This window comes from Thalia democratica, chromosome 5 (assembly GCF_965202585.1).
Source record: "Thalia democratica chromosome 5, ktThaDemo2.hap1.1, whole genome shotgun sequence".
Classification (NCBI taxonomy): Eukaryota; Metazoa; Chordata; class Thaliacea; order Salpida; family Salpidae; genus Thalia; species Thalia democratica.
The window spans coordinates 56,168,407-56,193,020 of NC_139169.1; the positions used below are offsets into that span (position 1 = coordinate 56,168,407).

Here is a 24,614-nt window from a genome sequence, read left to right on the forward strand (position 1 = left end):
TTTAGCTTTTTACAACTTTTTGATAATTAAGTTTTAATAATTAAAAAGGAAAAAAAAGTATGTAATTAAGCTTGTCGTATTACTTTTGCATAGTGTTAATCACTCAAAAGGGAATACTATAAAGGTAATACTATAAAGGTAAGTTATGATTTTTTTTTCAGTAAAATAATCACATTTTGTAGTTATAATGTAAAACTTTGACTAAAGTGAACAACTTACTAATTATATTACTACTCATGGACTTCATTCAATTTGTGTGTGAGTATTTATTTAGTAGGGGTGAGTAGTATATTGTTACATTATTAATGAATACATTTAAAAATGCAATAATTGTAAGGGCAATTTCAACAATTGGTAGTAAACCCACTACTTGACTGACTATACATACCAACTATTGACTCAAAACATGCACAAAAAATGTAATTTTTAGAAAAGTGTTTACATTGTCAATTAAAATAATTTATCTGAAATCCTTTGATTAAATTTACAGGTAAGAAGATTAAAATAGTTATAAAAAAGATTTTGCTTTGGAAACGTTAAATTTGGAAAACATATAGCAATTTTTCATTTATATAAATATCATAATTATATGTCACAAGTCTTTCTAGTTTTAGAAAATAACTAGTTTAATAAAAGTGAAGTATGATTTAATGCTATATATAATAATTACTTACAAGTTCATTAAGAAGCTTATTTTAAATTTCTAAACAGATGTGTTATGAATACAAATAGTTTACTGCAAACTTCTATAACTTTTAAACTTACGTCTTAACTTAACCAACACTAAAATGAAGCTAACTGTGGAACCATTAATTTGGTTTGGAATTATATATTTGGGTTTGTATGAAACTGTAAAGCCTCAATACTTTTTTCAAAGATTTGCAAAAGAATTCAATTTGTCTAGCAATACTACCGACTCAATTAATTCTTCTTGTTCATCAAATTTTACTGCAAATCTTAAATCTAATAGTATAACTTTGGAAGACAAGGTAGCTGCCAAAACATCAGTGTGGATGATGTACCTTTCAGTTTCAAGTAATAAAACTATAAACATATATTTAGATTATAAGTATTCAAAATATTTTTTTTAAATTAAATGTAATACAATAATTGTTTTTATAAAATAAAGTGTTTGCATCTGCTTTAAAATTTGAAAAGGAATTTGTTTATGTAATTAGTTTTAGTTAATGTTTTTCATCCATATTTCTTGATAATTTGTTTTTTTAAAACTACAAAAACAGTTCTTTGATATAAGCTTAGAAGAACTAGTTTTTATATGGAAATACTTTATTTTTTTACCAAAAAACGTTTTATGTCGTATAAAGATGATCAGTTAACAAAGTCTAAAAAATCTGAGTATTGTTACTAAAAGTATAAATATTGTCACTACTTAAATTTTTGACCCCATAGCTCTGTTCTAATATAGCAAACAGTGAAACATTGTAAGTTAAGTAATGTATTTGTTGAAAAAATATTTGTATTCGTGTTCTTATAGTCTTTGCTTGTCTTAATTATTAGTGTTTAAAATCACATTACATTATCTTTTACATATTAAAGCTGTTTAGTTAAATAATTGTTTTTTTTAAGGTTTACTTCCATCAGTAGTAACAACTCTTGCTGTAAGTTCATGGGGTGATTATGTTGGAAGGAGGTATCCTCTCATGCTTACATTTTCTGGCTTTGTTATCGAGAACATAATAACTGCAATAACCATTCAATTAAATCTTCCACTCTACCTTCTTGTTATTGGTGCAATTATAAACGGTAGCTTTGGAGGTTAGCATACATATATTTAGCAAAGAAAAAACTAAGTGGCAAAGTTAGAAGAAGATTTATTTAAATGAAATGGTAAACGCTTCTGGCTTAGTTTTTTTGCAAATTTTTTTAGTATAAGCTTTACATAAAATTTAAAAAAAATCAGTAGTTGAAAAATAAAATAAAGACTTTAAATAAGTTTCGAACACAATAAATTTAGTAGTTGGTTTGTTTACAAACTTTCATTAAAAAATTATAATTATTAGATTTTTTATTATTTATTTAATTTTTAATTAGTTTTATTGAACTTTAATCTTAATCTTACATTATTAAAATATTATTTTTACTAGTGTAGAAATGAAAGTTTCCTTAGAATGTTATGATTTTGTTTTATATTTATATATATATATATCAAAACAAAACTATATATATTTTTTAAAGAATATGCAAGCTGTAGTCTTAAAGACTTCCTAAAATGTTTATTATGAATTTCAGATCTTTATTGTAACTGAGGATCTCACTAATTTTATTAATTAACTGAAATATTGTTTTATGAGTAAATTCAGATACCAATAAATTTTAAATGTTTTCTTTTAATGCAAATTAAGAACTTAGATTGTTCCTCTTGAAAAAAACTAAAAGTGTACAGTATCTATTTTTATGTAATTTTAAACTGTTTATTTGTTTTTTTATGTTTAATATAATATAATGTTTTAATTATTTAACGTTAATATTAGAATGCTATATCTATACTACTGAGCAAAGACTTAAAAAGTTTTATAAATAAGTCTTTACTTCTTTTATTTATATTTTGTTGATAAAATTCTTCAAAAATTTCATTTTAAATTAAGAACTAAATTTTAATAAATTTATCTCACTATAAATTAAAAACATATAAAGTAAACTATATACTCATTGAAGTGTTTTTCATGTACTTTGTTTGATAAATATAGTTTTAAATTAAATCTAGTTCCAAACACTCTATACAAAATAATTTTATATTTTTTTTTGTTATTTATTGTAGTTGTCTTTAGCTAACTTTTGTTTAAAATAATTGATTAGTTTTATCAATTAATTTTAATAATTAATTTTATTTTATTGTTATTATTTTTTCTTTAATCTGCAAACTATACAACTAATGTTAATGTTCGGATTAATTTATTTAAATTATTTCCTATATTAATAGGTATTTGAGTTTTTAGCTTCAATTTATAATAAGATAATTTTGTATTGTGCAGGGTTGCCATTCGGTCAGGAAAAGTCAGGAAATCAGGAAAAGTCAGGAAAAATTTAAAAAAATGACAAAAGTCAGGAAAAAATAGGGGATTTTGAAAAAAAGTCAGGAAAAGTCAGGAAATTTGATAAAACTAAAAAAAAAAGTCAGATTTTGTCACTTTAAATTTACAAAATTTCTTGTTTTCCAAACCCTTCAAATGGTAAAAATTAATTAAAAGTCCTTTAAAGTCAGAAAAAAATTGCAAAATTTTCCTAGAAATTTACAAAATTATTTAGTTTCCAATGCCTTCATCTAGTATGGATTAGTAAAATATCCTTTAAAAAACTGCAAAAATTTTCTATTAACATATTGAACAAGTACCCTTCTTGAACAAGCAGATTTTGTAAGCTTTTCAGTATTGATGATCTGTAGCAAGGACACATTCATAGTGAAACTGTGATATATACACAAAAGTTTATCTAGCATAATTTTAGAATCAAAGTGTTTTTTGTTTAAGTAAATAATAGAGTTCTTTATAACTAAGCAGTAAGTTTAGTATTTTATGTAACAAGTTAATGTGTATACTTTACCTCTTAATAATTTTTTCAAAGTTGTTTAAATTTATAAAATAAGTTATAAGAGAAGTATATGCCAAGATTAAGTTTACTTATTATTTGTATTTTTTGTAGAGTAACTTAAGTTTTTAAAGTAAATAAGAGTATATTTATTTGTTACAAATTTTATACAAAATGATAAGAGGAAATATTTTATAAATGAAAGTAAAAATAAATGAGTGCCTAAAGAAAAGAAATGAAGTCCACAAGTTGTGGCTTGATTTAGAGAAAAGATTCTCTTCAACAAGTGTAGGGGCAGCAGATGAGAGCGATTTAAATAAAATGAGGCAAATGATTTTAACTGCAAAAAAAATGAAACGGAATGCAGTTCAGATGAAGGAAACCAGATGAAATAGATGAAGAGGTTGAAGTGCTAATAAAAAAATGGAGAAAATGAATTTTAGTGCATCATTTAAAAAAACAGTATTTGATTAAGTTCTTTATTGTTTTAATGTTTTAACTGTAAAAGTTCGTTATTGTTTTAAGGTTTGAGTTGGGAAAGTTCCTTATTGATTTAAGGTTTTAATTGTAAAAGTTACTTATATGTTTTTTTGTTTATTTAGATACATTTATGCTAGGAAATTCTAGAAAAATTGTGTTCTTTATTGTTTTAAGGTTTCAACTGTAAAAATTTGTTATTGTTTTAAGATTTTAGTTGTGAAAGTTTTTTATATGTTGATGTCGTTTGTTTATCTAGATACATTTATGCTAGGAAATGCTAAAAAATTGTGTGTTTTTTCAGACAAGCTGTGTTTATAAGGTAATAATACAAGTATTTTGCTGATAGAGCTGTTTATTACAAACATCAATCATACACAGATGGTTTAAGTGATGTACTGGAAGTTTGATGATGGAATTCAGCAAAAAAAAAATGATGTTTTTAACCTGTAATAAAAATAGATTGAAAGCTTTATATAGTTTCAAGTGTTAGAATATGTATTTTTGAGTAAGTTTAATTTAAGAGTTTGGATAAGAAAAGTCAGGAAAATTTTGGTAAAAAGTCAGGAAAAAGTAAGGAAATTTTTCTCAGCTTGATCAGTGGCAACCATGATTGTGTCATTTTATTGTTATATCAAACCTAGGTTTGTGATTTCTCCTTTTTTAAGTACCATTTTTTTAGATATGATGTCTATTCTTATTGTAATGATTTTTTTAACAATTTTTCTGTAAATTTGATAAAATGCTAAATAGTTTTTGTATAATGGACATGAATAGGTTCTGCAGTTATAATTTTTTTCTGTATGAAAGTTTGTTTTTTAATAGTTTGTTATTATGCTTCACTTCAAAATTTGTAAACATTTGTCTAAGTTTAAGTTGAATTCCAAAACACTTTGTACTCTTTTCTCAATCTAAGGTTGAGCTTATAAAAACAATTACTAGAGCTTTCTACACTTGTGTGTTTTTTATGTAACAACTTTAAATTCATATCCAATTTAATCCTTATTTTTGCTAAGATTATGATTGAATTAGTTAAAAAGATGTACAAGATATATTTTGTAGAAATAAAACGCCTGCACTAAATAAAGTATTTAATAAAATAAGAAATTATAACTCAAATCTCCCTAAATTATACAAATAGACCATGGCATTATCAATAACAAAATCCACAGTATTAGATAGTTTAAAAAATTTTAATTAGTATATACTGTACTTTTACAAATGTTTATAAGTCTTTCATACATATAATCAAAAATATATGATTAAAAACTCAAAGGTTTATTTTAAGCTTTAAGTTTTTAAATCCCTAACTGGATTAATTGAATACTTCTAAATTGGTTCTTTATCCATTTTTCTTGTTTCTTTTTATGTCAATATTTTCTTTTCTGTAGTGTTTCAAATTCAATTACTTATTAAAATCACAAATTAATGAATTTGATTACAGTTTTATAAATTTTCTGTTAAGGGTTGGACAATTTCTCTAGTTAGTGGCCCAGATGTGGCAACCTCTTGTACAGAGGGGGCCGGAATTATTTAAAACAAGTTTCAAAGTGTGGTTTTACATTTATAAAACAATACTAAAATTAGGTACCACATTATAATAAAACTATTATATTAGTACCACAGTTTACTTCAATTTTTTCTATATTATATATATTTCTAAATTTTTATCAAAACATTTTTTGGTATCTTTGTTTAGTACTTGTTTTATAATTATGAAATTAGTAACAGCTACACTTTGATTAAGTTAAATGATTTGAAAACCAGTAACAATAACGTTTTTACCTTAACATTTTAATTACTAACTATGATACAGTTAAAGAAATGGGAAAAAAACATTCTGTAAACCAATACCTCTTGCTTGCAACATACTTTTTAGCTGGAAAGAATATTGTAGAGACACATATTTACTTAAGCATGACAATTTAGTTTTAAATAAACAAATGTTTATGTATATTTGTTTTGATTGATATACATGATTATTACAAAATTATGGCAATAATGCACAATAGTACTCATTAATAATCTTTTTAATACAATTTTCTTAAGGTTACAACTGTTGTATATTTATTAGAAATTACGTTGCATGTGAAGATTTGTATTAGAATATGTTTAGCCGGCAAAAGAACTCTCTGAAAAATCTAGCCAACACTAGAATCTTTTTGCTCCACTAATATAAGTAATATCAAATAATCAACTATATTCAAAGACAATTTAGCACTAAGAGCTTTGTAAATTTTAAATTACCTGGATCAGAGTCTAACTCAATCTCAATAGAAAAAAAAGTTAGACATGAAACTCAAACATAATTAAAGTTAGATAAAAATATTTTTGAACATTTTGAACTCAAAATTTTACTTATAATAAATTAACAAGACTCTTACTTCTAGCTTCATACTGTTGTTTATTTTAATAATAAGATATGTAAAATAATACCACTTGATAAGCGTTAACCTTTGAGACTTTCTCTTAAACTAATTTATGTTTTCAACAGGTTACGCATCTGTTCTATCAAATTGTTTTGCGTACATAGCAGATGTATCTACAAATGAAACTAGAACAATAAGGATTGCTATTGGTGAGACTTTCATTGGAGCTGGTATGCTCATAACTGGTTTTAGTACGGGTGTTTTAATTCAACATAAAGTAAGCTAAAGTTTTTGTTTTATAGAAAGCTTTATTTTAAGACAATAAATAATTAAGTAGTTGTCTACTTCAGTTTATGATTAGAAAGTAAACCTTAAAAAGTACTAGGTTAAAACTTAAAAAGATAGCCTGAAATTTAAAATTTTTGGACTAATTTAAAAATTCTATAGCTTGTTTTTTACCAGTTTTTTACTATGGCCAATAAAGATGATAAATTTTAAAAAGAATAATTAGTTTATAGTTGTTTGTGTAATTATATTTCTGTTTATACTTTATATCAGTGCTTCTGAAATGGGGTTCCGCGGAACCCTAGGGTTCCGCGACGCCTCTCAGGGGTTCCGCAAAGCCTTTCGAAATTAAAAAGAAAGAAAAAAAACATAAATCATAAAACTTCAAAAACAATGGAACACATAAAATGGAAAACATATATAATTATAGCATTCATTGATCTGCTTAGTGTCTATCTAGCGGTGGGACTTTTAATGGGTATTCATTATTAATAGGTGTCCTGGTTGCCCAAATTTTTTGAATTTCTATTTTTAGTGAAGTCATGAAAATACTGGTATTATCACTAAAGCAAACAATGTAGGAGCAAACAAAACAAATTCTAAATGTTTACACAACAAAACTAAATAACAAATCTTTTTTAGAAACTTATTTCTGGTATATTATATTTTTCCAAATGCTGTAAAAATGTTTAAAAAGATGTCTATTACCTTGATTTAAAATTTAATATGTATAAAAGCTTACTTTTTACTTAAAAAATGCTACTATAATTTTAAAAAAATCTGGCCAGGCCTATAAAATTTTAACAGAAATTGAATTTTAAATAGTTTTTTTTAAACTTACATGATAAAAAATGATACTCTAATTTTTAAAAGTTCTGGCCAGGTCTTTAAAATTTTAACAGAAATTGAATTTGAAACAATTTTTTAAATTTACATAATAAAAATGTTTAAATGTCTGTGTGTTAGCAAAGTTTTAAAGTTTGTTATTTAAGTAATTGCTTTTTCTGTTTAATTATTATAACTCGATGATATATTTTTTGATTATCATTTATAAAAAAAACTTCTGTTGAAGTAATAAAATGTATCGAAAATTATTTCATCAGCAAGGGTTTAGAGTGGAATAAATGTGTCGGCATTTGTACTGACGGTGCAGCGTCTATGACTGGGTCCAAAAATGGTGTAGTGAGGAAAATGAAGGATAAAGCAGTTGAAGCTAAATAAATACATTGTTTTTTACATATAGAAAATTTGGCAACAAAACATCTTCCTTCTTGTTTACAAGAAGTTCTCTCAGCGTCGTTAATTTTATAAATAAAAGTGACACAAAGGCCAGATGTCTCAAAGACCTATAAGAAAGTTTAGATGCTGACCATCTGCGACTTCTTAATCACAACGAAGATCGCTGGCTGTCGAAGAGGCGGACACTGGTTCGTCTTGTTGAATTAAAGAAGCAGGTGTTCATATTTCTTAAAGATTAAGGCTCAGAATTAGTGAAGTTCTTTGAAGATGATGTTTTTTTTTGGCCAGGCTAGCTTATCTCACCGATATTTTCGAAGAATTGAACGCTTTGAACTTAAGCATGCAAGGGAAGCAAAATTCCAGTTTTGCCATGACAGACAAGAATGAGGCGTTAAAAAATAGAAATAATTTTTGGAAGAAAAAGGTTAGCAATGGTAATTTTGCGATGTTTCACCGGTTTGATGAGGCCCAAGAAAAATGCATAAAATTCAACTTCTCTGACGAAATATACAACCACCTTGATCTTTTGTCTATAAGGTTTCAACATTATTTTCCTGAAGATGTTCGCATCGGAAATTTATGGATTTTGAATCCTTTTATGTGTGATATTGCTTCAGAAGAAGTGAATCTTCCTACAAATACAGAAAACGAATTGCTGCAACTATCTGAAGATAGAAATTTAAAATTGAGTTTCAAAGGGAAGAAGCTTTTAGATTTTTGGATATGTGCAATTTCAGAGTACCCCGTCTTAGCAAAGCGTGCAATAAAATTTCTTTTATCATTAATCTTTGCGATTCCGGCTTTTCGCATGTAAGAAACATTAAAACATAGCAAAGGAACTGTATGCTGACTCCAACCTTATCTGCCTGTCTCCGTCTCAGTCTATCCAAAATCCAGCAGCGCATTGTCATGCTTGTTGCTAAGAGACAAGTTCAAGTTTCGCACTAAATGTTTTTTATTTATTTTTCGTTAAGTATCTTACCCGTTTATTAGGTAATCTGTGAACTTGATTAGGTTTATGTTCATTTCGTTGTTGTTTGTAGCTCTCATTTTGTTTTTATTATGCAAGGAAAGATTTTTATGACGTTGCGATTAATCATGTTTGTTTTCGTTTATTTATTATAGAATCATAAAATACCTATTGCCTCTGGCGCACTTTGAGTTTGACTCGGCTTAATACTATTACAATTGGTATGATTTCTAACAATGATATAGTTTTGCTAAAAAAATCGTTTTTCACTGAAATTCTTTTGCTTTTGCAGGAAATATTATATTAAACATTTTATGTAAAATTAAATTAGGGGTTCCACGGAAAAGTTGAACTTTGTAAAAGGGTTCCGCCACTAGAAAAAGGTTCAGAAGCACTGCTTTATATTGTATTATTGAAACTTGTGATTTGTTTTTTATTGCATATTATACCCTATTCATTTATAAAACTATCATGTTTCAAGCTTTTAAATATTTGTTTTCAGCTAGGTCTCACAATATAAAGTTTAAGCTTTTAACTTAATTATACAGATTTAGATTAAAAAAGATAACTTTAACAACCTTGATACAGTCAGTAAGTTAAGTACTTTTTTATTTTCTTGTATTTTCAAAAAATGAAAATAAAAGTTTACAATATAAGTTAATTATGAATCAACCTAGTAATGACTTTTAATTTTATATATTTTTTAAACAAACGTTTAAGATATTTTAAAATAAAACACAAAAAAAGGGATTTGCTGCTCCACTTTGGATATCATTAGGACTAAACATCATTTCACTATTATACATAAAATTTATTTTAAAAGATGCTTCTGAAATTTCTGAAAAAGTTTTAGAGAAAGAAGACCATAGAACAGCAAATAGTTTTGAAACGGAAGGAATCACTTTTCCAAATATTTTTTCGTCAGTAAAGTTGTTTTTAGTCTTATTTTTTTATTTTACAAAAGACTAATTCACATAGTTAACTTATAGTTATTAAACTAGTTTCGATTAAACAACTAAGAAGTGCATACATGTTTGTACTTTTAATAATTATTTCAACAATAAAACAAACTTATAGCTATTTAGTTTTAAGTGAGAAAGTTATTACTACAATTAAAAAGCTAGTTGAATAGTAGTTATAAACACTGATTTAATTAATTCTGTGTTTAAAAACTTGTACTTGTATGTTTAACCTTTAAAAAATTTTAAGTTACGATTTTAATTTGCTTCTTAATTGGTTATTTAATTTTTAAAATGAAGTTATACTATTTTTAAACGTGTTTTATCTTTTATTTGACCGTGTAATTCTGTAATTTATTTTGACATTAAAATATAATTAGAAAAAAAATTTATAAATAGAACTTTCATATATTTTGTATGTCACAATTAAAGTTTGAAGTTTGGTTTTAATAAATTAAGAATGACTACTTTTGACTTAATAAACCTAAAAATTCAAAAATTTCAGACCCCTGTTTTCAAAAATTCCTTTCACTAAAATCTATGAATCTATAACTAATTGTCATTCTAAAGAAGTATGGCTAATGATGATTATAATGCTTATTCAATTTGTTTGCATGGGTGGATCTGTAGACACAATTTACAGAGAGAGCAGTCCATTTTGTTGGTCTCCGCAACTAATAGGGTTTAAGTTTAATAAAATTTCATTTCAAATTAAAAGTTTTGACAATTTTTAAGTACATTTGAAATTTGATTTTAACTTGATATAGTTTCAGGAATTAAAAAACCAAACTTTAAAAAAAGTTATAATGATACAAGTTAATTGTTTTATTATAAAAAGTATTGATAAGTTTAAAATTTTTGAAATTAATCGCTTTCGACTTTTAGAAGTTTAAGTACAAGTTTTAAAGTTTTTTAGGTCAAATTAATGTCTATAAACTTTTTTTTTCTTATAAAAGTTATAACTATTTCTAGAACGGTTTCATCACTCAGTTCACTGTCATTTTTCTTTTCATTGCTACTTATTAAAACAACAAAAGAATGCATTGGTGACTTTGGACTGATCTACATATCAGTATTTTCATATATTAGTAATAATTTGATACAGGCCTTTGCAACAAAAACTTGGCATTTGATTGCAGGTAAAGTTTGTTACTAATAACGATATAACATTGTATTGGTAAGTTTTCTATAGGTTATTTTTCTGTATACAAAATAAAAACTAAAGTTAAAAGTCTCCTTATATAAATCATTGTGTTATAAAATATTTAACGTTTTTACTGAATTTTAGTAGAATTAAGATATAAATTACAGTTTACTGGTTTTTGATTACTATAATTTTAAACATAAATATGCTTCCAACTAAAGCTAAAAAATATTTAAGTTTTTTATTATTTGTAAAGTTAAAATAAGTTATTTATAAGATAATTCCGAATTCCTTTTTTATTATAAATAAACAGACACCTTCTAAAAACCTCAAAACAAATAGACATTATTCACAGAAATATGTTTTTAGTTTTTAGATATTTTGGAAGTTGGCTTTTCAAATAATAACAAAAACGCAAGTAAAACTTAAAAAACCGAAAGCACTGCTTTGTTGTTTTTAGACATCACGTGCTGTGTTTAAAACTTGATCATTTTGGTTTTTTAAATTCAAGCTTTCTGACAGATATTAGTTAGGATAAGGCTGGTTAAATTTCTACAGAAGCTCTCAGTTAGACGTAGTCTTTTGGAACCTTAAAAGATTTAAATAATAATGTTTAGCAATTTATAAAGAAACTTAATGTTTAATAAAAATAGTCGTATTAATTTAGCTGCTACATTCAAAAAACTTTGTTTTAACCGTTTGCTCTAGGTTACCCATTGAGTAAATCAGTAAAGTACTTAATCTAAGAACTTTATCACAGTTTTAATTGTGTTTGTTACATACGATTTGGTTGCCTTTATTAAAAGTTTTCCTATTTTTAGTTTTTCCTGCCAGAATTTTGACAAAATATGTATTATTTTTATCTTCTGATAATAGCCAATAAGAATTAAAATTTAAAACTTAACAAAAAAAATAAAATCAGGGTTCGTGCGCGTCAGGCTAAATCAGGCTAAGTCAGGCTAAATCAGTTTTTTTGAAAAAAGTTGAAAAACGTCAGGCTAAATCAGTTTTTTTATTTTAAAGTTTGAAAATCCCAGTTTTTCTCAGTTCAGATGCTTGAAAATTTTTGATTAGAAAAAATTGAGAAATCTTTTTAAGATCAAATTGAAATGTGAATATATTTCTAAACAAAGATTTAGTTATTAAAGACAAAATCAGTCAATATTTGTAAATATAAATGCTTAAGACCTTTTGTTGAATATCTAAAAAGTTTTTAAGAATTTTCATTATTTAGTTTTGAGTAGATTATATACGTCATAATTATGAAACTTCATAAAAAAAAATACAGTTTAACATTACAATTTAGTTCAACAACTTAGCTGTTTGTTTGAATTTGTTTACGTCAGCTATGTTTTTCAGAGCTTAGTTAGTTGCACTGTTTTAATTTCTAATTTAAAGGCACTATACCAAATACTTTTTAGATTAAAACTCTTAGCAGTTTATTCATTTGTTTTACTGTTTGTTTAAAGTTATAAGAGATATTCACAACACTAAAACTTAGCTTAAAGATATAAGTACTAAGTTTTGTGGGATTACAAATTTTAGGTATAATTAATTTTTCTTTACAAGAACAAAACATTAAGGGTTTTTTTTATTTAAGTGTAAGCTTTTTAAGTCCGATACGACGTCAACAATCACTGTATTTATTTAGATTCTAGGATCTATAATTATGTATCACTTTAAGTATTAGTCAAAATACTATAATAAACATTTTTGCTTATTTTAATACTTAATACTCGTGTAAGCGTTTCATTTTAAATTTTAATAAAACACGACAATGCACGAGGTATAAGGGGGTCAAATCACCTTTTTTACAATTTACTCTTATTTTATTGAGTTGTAATTAAGCTATGAGTTGCTTTTTGCAGATTTTTAATGCTCAAAATATTTTTGAGATAAAGCTGGTTGAAGTCAGAGACAACAATAGTAGTAATCAAGTAGTTACCAATACCTAAATTGACTTCTAAAGGGGATTTTCCTTACTTTGAAAAAATGTCAGGCTAAAATGTTCTCAGTCAGGCTAAATGAAAAAAATTTCGCGAACGAACCCTGTAAAATGTAATGTAGGTTTTTAATTAATTGTATTAAATGTTAATTTGTATTCACTTAGATATTGTGTTTGTAACAACATGAAAAGGAAAACAAATACCAATTTTCTATTTGAAGAAAGTTATTAATGCTGTGAATTTAATGCATATTTTCTTAGATAAAATTTTTTTTTACTGGTATATAAATATTATAAACAATTTAAAATATCTTATAAGACTATTTTAGGTTTGAATAAAATTTTAATTCTTTACTTATATTTTATATATATTATAAGTATTTTACTTTAAAATTATAAATGTTATGTTACTGATCAAAAAATTTTCTGGTCAGCTTAATTTTAATAAAAAATCTTAAGTGTTCTACTCTATAAAGCTTATAAAAAAAGTATATATAACTATTTTTTCATACAGCTACAGTGGTTGCGTTATTCATGGGGACGATTGTAACAGTGTTAAGGAGTATGGTATCGCGAAGAGTCAGCTCAAGAGATCAAGGCTCCTACTTTGCTATAATCGCACTTTTAGAGAGCCTCGGCTACTTCGTTGGTGCTGTTCTGAAAAACAGCATCTTCACTGCTACCTTGTCTTGGTGGTTCGGCTTCGTTTACTTATCTGTTGTCTTTATTCAATTGTTCAACTTGCTCCTCATCACGTTGGTTTTACAAATTGATTGCTATGATACTTAACGATTAAATATTAATTTTTTGAAAAAAGTTAGTTAATGTCAAAGTCATAATTTTCCAAGGAAATTTTTATAGTAGAAATATTTTACGTACATTAGTAGTTAAAACAGGGGTCGGCAAGCTTTTATTAATCGCTGGTAAATTTATCTAAAAAATTAGCTGACGTTCCACGTTTTATAAAAAAACATCTTCTATGGGCCAAAGTTTAAATTAAATTGTAGTAATTAATAAAAATATACTACAGTAATCTCTCGCTTATTTACGCACATTGTGTCCACAGAAAAAGAGCGTAAAGATACGAGAGATCGTAAAGATACGAGAGGTACCAAATAAACTTACTATAATGGTTGTTTTTTGATATTGCTTCTAGGTAAAAGCAGACTGGGAACTTTACCACTGTTAAGAATTTGTTTACTTTATTTATAACTATGAAAACAAAAGATAAAACTATACATCTATTAAAAAACGGATTTAAATTTATATAAAACAATAGTACTTGTAAAAAATCTTTTTAATTTTAATAACAAGTAGGTTTTATCTTAATATTTATTTATATGTGACTTATTTTATACTTAACATTTATATTTTATTGTACTTAGCAAATTCAATTTATAATAAGGCATTTGTTTACAATTAAGAAATGATGTGATGTCTATATTAAAATCTGTTTCTAAAACTGTCTTTTACAAAAATATGCATTTGGTGCTGTAATGGATTTCTTCTTTTGAACAAAAATATATAAGGTATAAGAAAATGTTTAATAAAAACTATTTATATTACTACAAATTTTTTTAACTTGACCTTTTTCCACATAAGGATAAACTTAAATTTAATCTCTTATAGTTAACAAAATTTCTGATATACTGAGGTATAACTAAATGATCATCAACTAGTCAAGGAACATAAGTTAACAAAGTCTAAAGATATAGAGAGTAGAGTTGGCATTTAAAATTATGTTTTAAATTAAAAATATACAATAAACCTAATTTGAGCAATACTAAAAAATTATTATTTTTTTTTTTTTGAATTCTAAAATGCGTAACTAAACGAGAGTGCGTAAAGAGGCGAGAGGCTTGTACAATGAATTCAACAAAATAAGCAATGGTAAAGCACTTGTAATTTAAAGTTATCAAGTTAAGAGTTTAATTGTAAGTTTTTACTTAGTCTTTTAAAATTTGTTTTAAAAAGGTATATGGTTTTAGATAAAAGCCCATGAATTGGGTTTTGCGGTTCCGCTTTTTGGCTTGTGGAATGCAGTTTGCCAACCCCGAGACTAAATTTAAAAGTAAATATTAACAAGTGAACTTACGTTATAATTGTTAAAACAAAAATTAAATATTGAAATATTATTATAAACTTAAAATAAGAGTATACTTAATCAGTGGTAGTAACAAGTAATCTAAACTTAAGTCAGTCAATTAAATTACAATGATTAAATAATTGATAAACTAAATATAAACAATAAAAAAACTTTATAGAAACTAAGGAAAAATCCAACAATAATTTGTAGAAGTTAGACTTATAAACCAGTTGTACATAATTTCCTACAAATTTTCGGTTTATTTGTCTTGCTAGGTAAATATGATGATATGGAATATCTTTTATTAATTTTTGTTTTTAATTTGTTTAGCAGTTGTTACTCATTGTAGGTTTTTGACTGTCTTAAATTAAGTTTACTTGTTAGTTATATTGAATGAAAATACTCCGTTTGTTAAACAATACTTTTTTTGGATAATTATGACGAAACATAATTCTATTCTTCACTTGTTTCTTTTTACTTTTAGTTACATTTAAATTATAGAAATATAGTTAAACTTGAATTTAAAGTATTATAATTTTAAAGATTATTGCTTTAATAATGTTGGTAATCATTTTCTAAACAAGTACATAATATAAATTTAAAAAAAAGTTTAACTTTAAAAATTAGAGTCTCAAACTTTTAACTTAACTACCTAAAGAGTTAAGAAACTTAATCAAAGACTCAGCAAACTACCGTTCTTTATTAAAGAGATAGTTGCTTAGTTGTACTTGTACAGAGTAAGCACAATTTTTTTTGTGTAAATTTAGTTTTTGTTAAATTTTCAAGATTTTGATAAACTATTAAGTATATATTTTTATGTCATTACATAAACGAAAAATTAAGACAAATTTTTTAACGCAACTAACAACAACACTGGTAAGTATAGTTTTTTAGAAAACAGTTAGTTAAGCCACTACCTACAGTATAGCTGCCTGCATAAAAAAATTTAAGGACACTTACGGACGGAATAAGAACAAGCTTTAAAACAGATAAAACACTGAAAAATTTCGTATGCATGGCACGAATATAATGCAATTATAAATAGAAATTTGTAAGAAAAATACAAATTAAAAAAATTATCAACGCTTACAAATTTTGCTCTCTGGAAAAATGCAAGACAAACATTGAAAAAAAACAACAGTCTTGAATAAACGTAAGGAGGGAGCAAATACCAATGTTTGCATTGCAATTTTTTTTCTAACAATTAAAAGTAAATAAAACACAGTTTTGTACAACAATACTTTTCACAAACAAATACCTCGTAGTTTTTGTTTAGTTTTTGAGGTATTTGTTAGTGATAAGTATTGTTGTACAAAACTGTGTACAGTGTGTATACTAAATTTTAAATATATTATGTAAGTCATAACACAAGTAGTTTAACTATAAAACTTTTTATCAAGTAACATAATTAGTTAATTTAGAATTTTTATAGGCAGAGAAAATTATAATTTTTTTTATGATTTTTGTTTATCTATAACTTTTATAACATACATTTTAATGTTTATCTTTAAATTAAAAACTTTAGAAAATAAGTAAAATTGATATTTAAAAAAATGTGTAAAACATCTTATTAAAAGCTATAGTAGTTAATTGGTTACTTCTTTGTCATGTTTTCCTATTAATATTTAAAACATTATATTTAAAAGCTGTTTTTGTACATATAATACTTTTGATACTAAATGTATATATACATATTTATGTATTTTCTAGTTACTTAATTAAAGTCGAGCTGTAGTTTTTTCATGTGGTTCTGTTGTACTGCAAACTTTTAAGTAACAAAGCATTTTATTTAATTACTGTTTATAAATTGAAAATTATAGTTATTTGTCTAAACTAAAAAAATTACTCAATTTACTGAAATGTAAAGAGCCTCATTAAATAAAGATGTGAAGATTAAATATTTTATTTGCTACCAGGTTCGGTGGCAAAAAATTGTGAATTTTTCAAGTATAATAAAATAAGTATTAAATTGCACATAAAATTATGTGCAGCTAACTACTTTAATATACTTAAAAAGGTGCAATTTTTTGCCACCGAAACCTGGTAGTAAATAAAATATTTAATTTTCACATCTTTATTTAAATTGAAACTTTAAAAAACTATCTTAAGTTTTTGCTTTATTTTACCATAATATCTAGGAAATCTCCTTTGTAATGGTATAAGTTAGCAAAACACTTCAGCAGAGATAATTAATCATAAAAAAGTTTAATAGGTTAATGATAGTACAAAAGTTTTTAAATAGTTTGAGAAACTTTATATGCAACAAAAAACACAAAAAAAAACGTAACTAAACAAAACTTTTTATCTTTTAAGTAGCACAAAAGTAAACAAAAAAACTTTTATAATAATAATTTCTAAAGTTTTATTTAATCTATTGTTTAAGAAAATAAATTATTGATTAATATCTAGCTACACTACACAACAAGACTTTTAAAACTTAGTAACTTAGTTGATAAATAAATTTGAATGTATTAATAAAACAATGAACATTTTTAATTTAATATTGTAGATCTAAATTTACTTTTTATATGAATATCTACAGTTTTTTTTTTACGAATAACTTGCTTTGTATAAAGGCTGTTAAGCTTATATGTTAATAAAACCACCAATATATTTTCATTACAATATTAATTAAAGTACTTTTCTAACTTTAGATAGTTATCTCTCTTCGTTTTCTCAAAATGAAATACAGTTTATATCAAAACTTTTTTTTTCAGTTTTATAATATCTATATAATAAAGTTTCTTGATTGTTTAATGTTTAAAACTTAAATTTTTTTTACAAAAAGTGTAGTAATATCTAAATTCTATACTTTTTCTCTTTTTTTATCTCAAAATTAAATTATTTTTTTCAAATCTTAAGATAAAAAATTAAAGCAAATAACTTAACGTAAAAGCATCAAAAGCTAAAAATGTAGAAATTGAGTAAAAACTCTATTATTGTTGTTTTAGTTTTATAGTAGAAATCAATAGTTTTTTTTATTTTAAGTTATGCAAACAAGTGTTTAATTTAATTTGTTTGATAGTGCTCTGTTTTGCATGAGAAATTCGCAAATTTCACGTGAAGATTATGAACAGTTGTGAAAACTTGAACCAAAACGAACCTCTGAAGAGCTATGCACCTTCATTAATTTGACTTCAGAATCGTGTTTACACAAAGTCATACTCAAGAGAATTTGTCTGTAGCATTCTGTTTCCACATGTCTCATAATGTTTTTCTTCACACTGCCCATTAAAATTTGCAAGTGCTTTTTAAGGTTATTCTAAGATTTTTATAATGATTAATGCAAATCAATCTTTGTAATTTTTCAGTTAAGCTCGCTTTTTACTTTGTAAATAAAATTTAAAAACGTAGTGTCGATTTGCTGATTAACTTACTCTGAAAACTGACAAGTCGTATAAGTATTTATCATTTATAAGCTTAGTTTAACTTAATAGATTATTGGAAGCAATTAAGTATATTTCGTAAAAAAGTTCAATTTTTGTTGTTTAAGTGATATAATTATATTAAAGCTTACTGCAAGATTTAAACACCAAAAAAGGTTAGTAATAATTATAAATAAGAGTGATAAAATATTTTTACTAGTTTAGTTTTAGCTTTATATAAAATTAATCTAAGTTTTTTATTAAAACTACTACTAACTAACACGATTTTTATACTAAACTTATAATTTCTTTAATAAACTGTATATTTTACAAAATGTTTTTTATTTCAGAACAACATTTATGGTCACAGTGCTGGTCTTAAGTCACTCAATTTTTTGAATGACTAACTTACCTTGGCTTTCATTAATTATATAATCACAATGCTTTACGACTAAACTTAGAAAAAAAATACTTGATAGATTAATTTTAAAGTAGTTTCACACTGCATAACGTAGGTTTTATTTTATAACTTGGCTGTTCTAATTTAAACTGTTTTAGCCAGTATTTATTTCGGCCATCATCAACGAAGTTGAGATGTTTTATGCAATCGATAATAAACAATGAACTTTACCGCAAGATCAACAACAACAGCATCCGAGACAATCCTACGACCGGTTTCGTCCTTATTAGGACTCATCAGGCAGGAATAGTCGCGAGAAACCACTATTGTGATCTTAAACAAGCGGGCTTAAGTACGAAGTACTGAAGCGATCGTTTGTGGGTAAAGTTGAAAAAATGACACAGCTAAATCATTCACAGCCCAACGTCTCAGACATTGTCAGCTTGTTGTCTCGGATGCTGTTGTTGTTGATCTTGCGGTAAAGTTCATTGTTTATTATCGATTGCATAAAACATCTCAACTTTGTTGATGATGGCCGAAATAAATACTGGCTAAAACTGATCAAACGAGCGCAGACTACAATCTCACAACAAGCTGACAATGTCTGAGACGTTGGGCTGTGAATGATTTAACTGTGTCATTTTTTCAACTTTACCCACAAACGATCGCTTCAGTACTTCGTACTTAAGCCCGCTTGTTTAAGATCACAATAGCGGTTTCTCGCGACTATTCCTGCCTGATGAGTCCTAATAAGGACGAAACCGGTCGTAGGATTGTCTCGGATGCTGTTGTTGTTGATCTTGCGGTAAAGTTCATTGTTTATTATCGATTGCATAAAACATCTCAACTTCGTTGATGATGGCCGAAATAAATACTGGCTAAAACTGATCAAACGAGCGCAGACTACAAGCTGACAATGTCTGAGACGTTGGGCTGTGAATGATTTAGCTGTGTCATTTTTTCAACTTTACCCACAAACGATCGCTTCAGTACTTCGTACTTAAGCCCGCTTGTTTAAGATCACAATAGCGGTTTCTCGCGACTATTCCTGCCTGATGAGTCCTAATAAGGACGAAACCGGTCGTAGGATTGTCTCGGATGCTGTTGTTGTTGATCTTGCGGTAAAGCTAATTTAAACTGGAAAGTTTTTATTTTTAGGAAATAACTTTGGTTTGTGATTAAAGAATGACAAACCAAATGCATTGATTGACGACATAAAATGTAATAAGTATAATAAAGTCAATTTTACAATCGGTTTGGATATAAACTTTTATTTTGCTTTCGATACAAAAATATATTTACTAATTTTTTTTATAGCTGTCGAAGATTACATTTAATTTATTCTTTAATATTGAATAATTTTACATTGTAGTCAACAACTAGCACTTAAACATTGAAAATTAAACAAAAGTAGTGTACATTTAGATGTAGTACGTTAACATCTAATTAGACAAACATGCTGTTAAAGAATAAGTTTTTCGATTAAAGTATATGGTATAAATTTTACAAGGAAATCAGTTTATAAAAACTGAAATGACATATATGAGCTGTTACGTATACCAGGGTTTCATCACACTCAAGGAAGTTTGAAAATTGGTAAAACACAAGCCAACTAAGACTAGTTTAAGGTTGTATTTAAAAATTAGGCTAGTTTGATTACTTTTTGAAAAAATAGAGCTAGTTTAAAAAACTTAATTGAGATAAGTTGAATTAGTTTAAAAAACATTATTTCTAATCAATTTCTGCTCTACGATTTAACTTTTATTGTAAGCGTAAACCATTGTAGCTAACTCTGGTTTATAAAACATTTTAATTGAGTCTTTAAAACAGAGTTTATATTGACAACTGATAGTTTTTTAAAGTTAAGTTCATTGTTACACAGTTGCTGTAGCTGATTGTATTGTAATTTAAATTATACTTTTTTCTATTTCACAGAATAATATTCAACGTCGTTTTTTTAATAAGTTATTAGTATCGTATAGTTTTTATGCTTACTGCCAATTCTGCATAAACATTTTTATACGAATTTACAGCCATGCTCTTCGTAATTTTTTAAGTTGTAGGACTATAAAAGTCTAAGCAATTGGTAAATTATGCTAGTCTTACTAAAATTAAAAAATAAATTTATATATCCTATTTTGTTTCAAAGATTGTTAACTTTTGCATACTTTGAATAACAGTAAACTCTTCGTAAGTCAATTTTATAACAAATTATAAAATACTTAATTTATAATGTTTTTGTTTACAAGAAATGATACCCAAAATATTTTTATGTAAAACAAAAGACTTAAAAGTTTATAATATTAATTTGTTTTTAGTCTAAGGTAATATTACTGTTGAACACTGATCTTAAATTAACTTTAACCGTTATACATTAAGTCACAAATATTGTTTATAAACTGATAGACACCTGCTAAAACTTAAAATAAAAATTAAACTAGTAATTTACCAAATCCAGCTGTATCTTAGTTTTGAAATATCTGTGAAATTTGCGGATCCGGTAGATCACTAGCTAGAACACTAATATTAAACAATTATATTTAATAACTACTTGACAAAACATTTTGACAATATTTTATCGTATCTTACTTATAGAATTGAAAACATTTTAAACCTTGTAAAATCCAAAATTAAAACATGATAGTAAACTAGAGTTCTTAAACTCGTTCTACACAGTCATGATAATGTTTCGATTCATAACGACAAGTAGTTTCAATATTTTTATCGTGTTTATTGACAGGTGGCCTAAATTACTATGCTTTGACCTACTTATACTTTGAAATTGTCTGAATATTTTTAATAAAATCGGAAATAATTTTGCAGGGATTTTTAGAGATTGTAAGCTTAAAATTTTTTAATAATTTTTAAGATAACTAATAGTATTAAAATTTTATATTGGCTTAACCACTAATGATTCTAAATCTATATTCAATTAATATTGTTACAGAATAAAGATCGACAACATACGACCTGCAGTTAAAATTCAGCTTGCGGCTATATTTGCAAAGACAACAGTTTGAACTAAACAAATATAACAAAGTTGATTAAACTGAAAATTGTTAAACCAGAACATGTTTATCTAACTTCACTTAATGAGTAACTAAAATAGGGGTGGGCGACGTTTTCAGTATAAAACTTTCGGTGAGAAAATAAAAAAATGTTGGCGTTCAAGAGCATTTTAATTTAAATTAATTCACCTAAACTACTCAAATATTAAATTTATTTTCACAAAGTGCTAATTATATGTTATGTTTTCTTACTATATCCAGTGTTAGTTTCAAATCCCAAATAAATTGTAAAAAAGACCTTTTTATTCTCTTCATTTCAAACCCCAAACTATCTAGTGTAAATTTCTAAATTTGGTTTAGCGGGTCTAGTTTTCCCGTTGGCCGTACGTTGACCACCCCTAAATTAGAACATAACCATACATTAGGAACGGGCAACGTACGACCCATTGGCTGAGCTCAATCCAGAAAGCAGAAATTTTTACTGCGGTGCGTAGCTTTCATCTTGAGAACAAACTTGTACGAAGCAACTAACATTTAGCCTCCTCTAAACAAGTGTGCTTTTAATCAGATTTTCGGACATAGTAGTACTAAGAAATTATTTTTTTAGTGAAATTTTAAGTTAAAAGTTTTATTAGTATGTCTGGCCCGGAAAAAGTTTTTTGATAAATATGACTCGTCGACTAAATAAGTTTCATCTAACTTAATATATATTTCAAATGATTAAAACAAAATTAAGTAGTAAAGTTCACTTTAAAAGTTTTTTTTAATCTAAATTTAGTGGATCTGGATCCAGCCAAATCGTAGTTTGAAAATTATTTCAGATTTGGTATTTCACTAATTTAAACCTAAAAATTCCTTTAAACACTCCTTTTATAATTTGCTTCTTAAATAGAGACAAACATTCATAACAAGAATATAGATACTACATCATTAAAGTTTGAACTAAGAAAAAAGTACTTAAAAACTAAAGGACTTCGTAAAATACCGATCAGTTAGCATAAGTAGACTTTGTTTTGCTTTTAACAAACATATAGAAATTATTAATTAAAACTTATTTATCTTATGTTTTACTTTATTTTACACTTGTTGTGTTAAATTTTGAACAAACAAATTTTACTTGCGTATAACAAACATCGGTATTTGATGCACAAATTTAATTCTTTTAAAGTTATTATTAGATCGTCTTATAAATAATATGATACTCAATGGGTTATAATTGATAGAAGTTTAAGCTGTTTCAAATTTGAATTCACTTAAACTGTTTACAGTTTATAGTGCATTGCAGTAAAGATTTTTTTAAGTCTTGTACCTTACTGGTAAAATTTAAAAATAAAAATTTTATGTCCTTAGTTTTCTTATAAAGTTTAATTTTCTTTTAAATATATTTACATAGATTTTTTTTCCTTATAGATATCTTTTATAGTAACTGAAAATAACCACTGTGTTTTATAAACTATAATTTTTATTGAGAGCACTTAAAAATAAATTATCATCAAGATTATACTTTTGTATTAAGTTTGTGAAAAAAACGGACGAAGGAATGTCCTGGACCAGACGTAAAAGGTATCTGTGGTGTTCGACTTGATAATTAAAAGGTTCTTCGTTCACCAGGTCACAGGACCAAATGTTTTGAGCGTTTTTTTGTCGTTCAATAAACAATAATATAAGTAAAAGTTTATTAGTTAAACTATAAAAAAATATCAAAAAGGATAGTTTGAAAAAAGTTTAATATTTTAATGTGGGAGTATATTTAAAAAAATATTTATAAAACTCCGCTTACTCTGATAGTTCGAAATCCTACATTTTAAACTCTAAGTTATTGTGAATAATCTCTTTTCATAGTTTTTTTTTGTAAACAGTAGTTTATTAGTTTCATAATGTCTGTCAATTTAATCATAAGGTACATTCATATTTTCATAAGTTTCTTTTTTTTTTGTTTTACTGATAAAACATGGATATGTTTAATATGTTATATAAATATTCATTATCTTTTGAATATTAATTAGACTTTCTGGTAAGTTTCATTCTCAATGATTATCAAGTTAGTTTTATGAGATATGGCCCTCCCTTAATAATGTGTAAATTTATTTAAGTTGTTGGAATTTAAATTTTCATGTAACAGAATTACATATGAAAAAGAAAGCTCTAAGGAAAATAGTTTATACAAAAGTAGACTTAATTTAATAGTCAAACAACTGTTTAAAAGTTTTTCACCTTTAAAGTTTTAAAAAAGTTAAAAAGAAAGCAGAGATAAAGTTTGTAATAGTCTTATCATAGAAACCAACTCTAAGAAGAAAAGTATATGCTGAAATAACAATCACAGTATTATTGAGTTTTATAGTAAGTGACTTTAACTTACAAAACACTATTTTTTACATATTGTTAAACTAAAGATTTTTATAAGGCTTAGATCTTAAAATAGTTAAATCAACCTGAGTTTTCGTTTATATATACATATATATATTTATTCATTTCTTCGTTACTCAAAAATATGGTTGAACGTACAATGTATTAACAAACTAAGAATATTTCTACGCTGGGTTTAATAGCGCTTTTACACCTAAAAAACAAAATTTTTATCGTAGAGTTTATGTTAAGTAAAACTGCGGTATTTAAGATAATATATTTGACTATTTAGACTGACTTTTTATTCAACTTCAAAAGAAAATCGCCCATAAAGTTTGGTCTTAGGATCAGGTGTACGAGAAAACTTTTCGGCTATTGAGTCAAACACCACATGCTTTTACTATCTCTTACGAGCTAATAATTTCTTTTTCAAAATTTAAAGTTTGAAATTTCAACAAAAATATAAACAATAATA

At 25.7% G+C, this 24,614-nt stretch overlaps 1 protein-coding gene across 1 annotated transcript; it reads left to right on the forward strand.

Moving 5' to 3' along the window:
• The first annotated feature begins 260 nt into the window (after positions 1-260).
• Positions 261-18,472, forward strand: LOC145837261 (lysosomal proton-coupled steroid conjugate and bile acid symporter SLC46A3-like). The gene is made up of 9 exons (XM_082945059.1): positions 261-279; positions 712-1,035; positions 1,588-1,776; positions 6,518-6,669; positions 9,634-9,806; positions 10,351-10,527; positions 10,818-10,984; positions 13,449-13,689; positions 18,046-18,472. Exons 2-9 carry the CDS (start codon positions 789-791, stop codon positions 18,101-18,103), a joined length of 1,404 nt encoding a protein of 467 aa, XP_082801185.1. The 5' UTR covers positions 261-279; positions 712-788; the 3' UTR covers positions 18,104-18,472.
• The last annotated feature ends 6,142 nt before the right edge of the window (positions 18,473-24,614 follow it).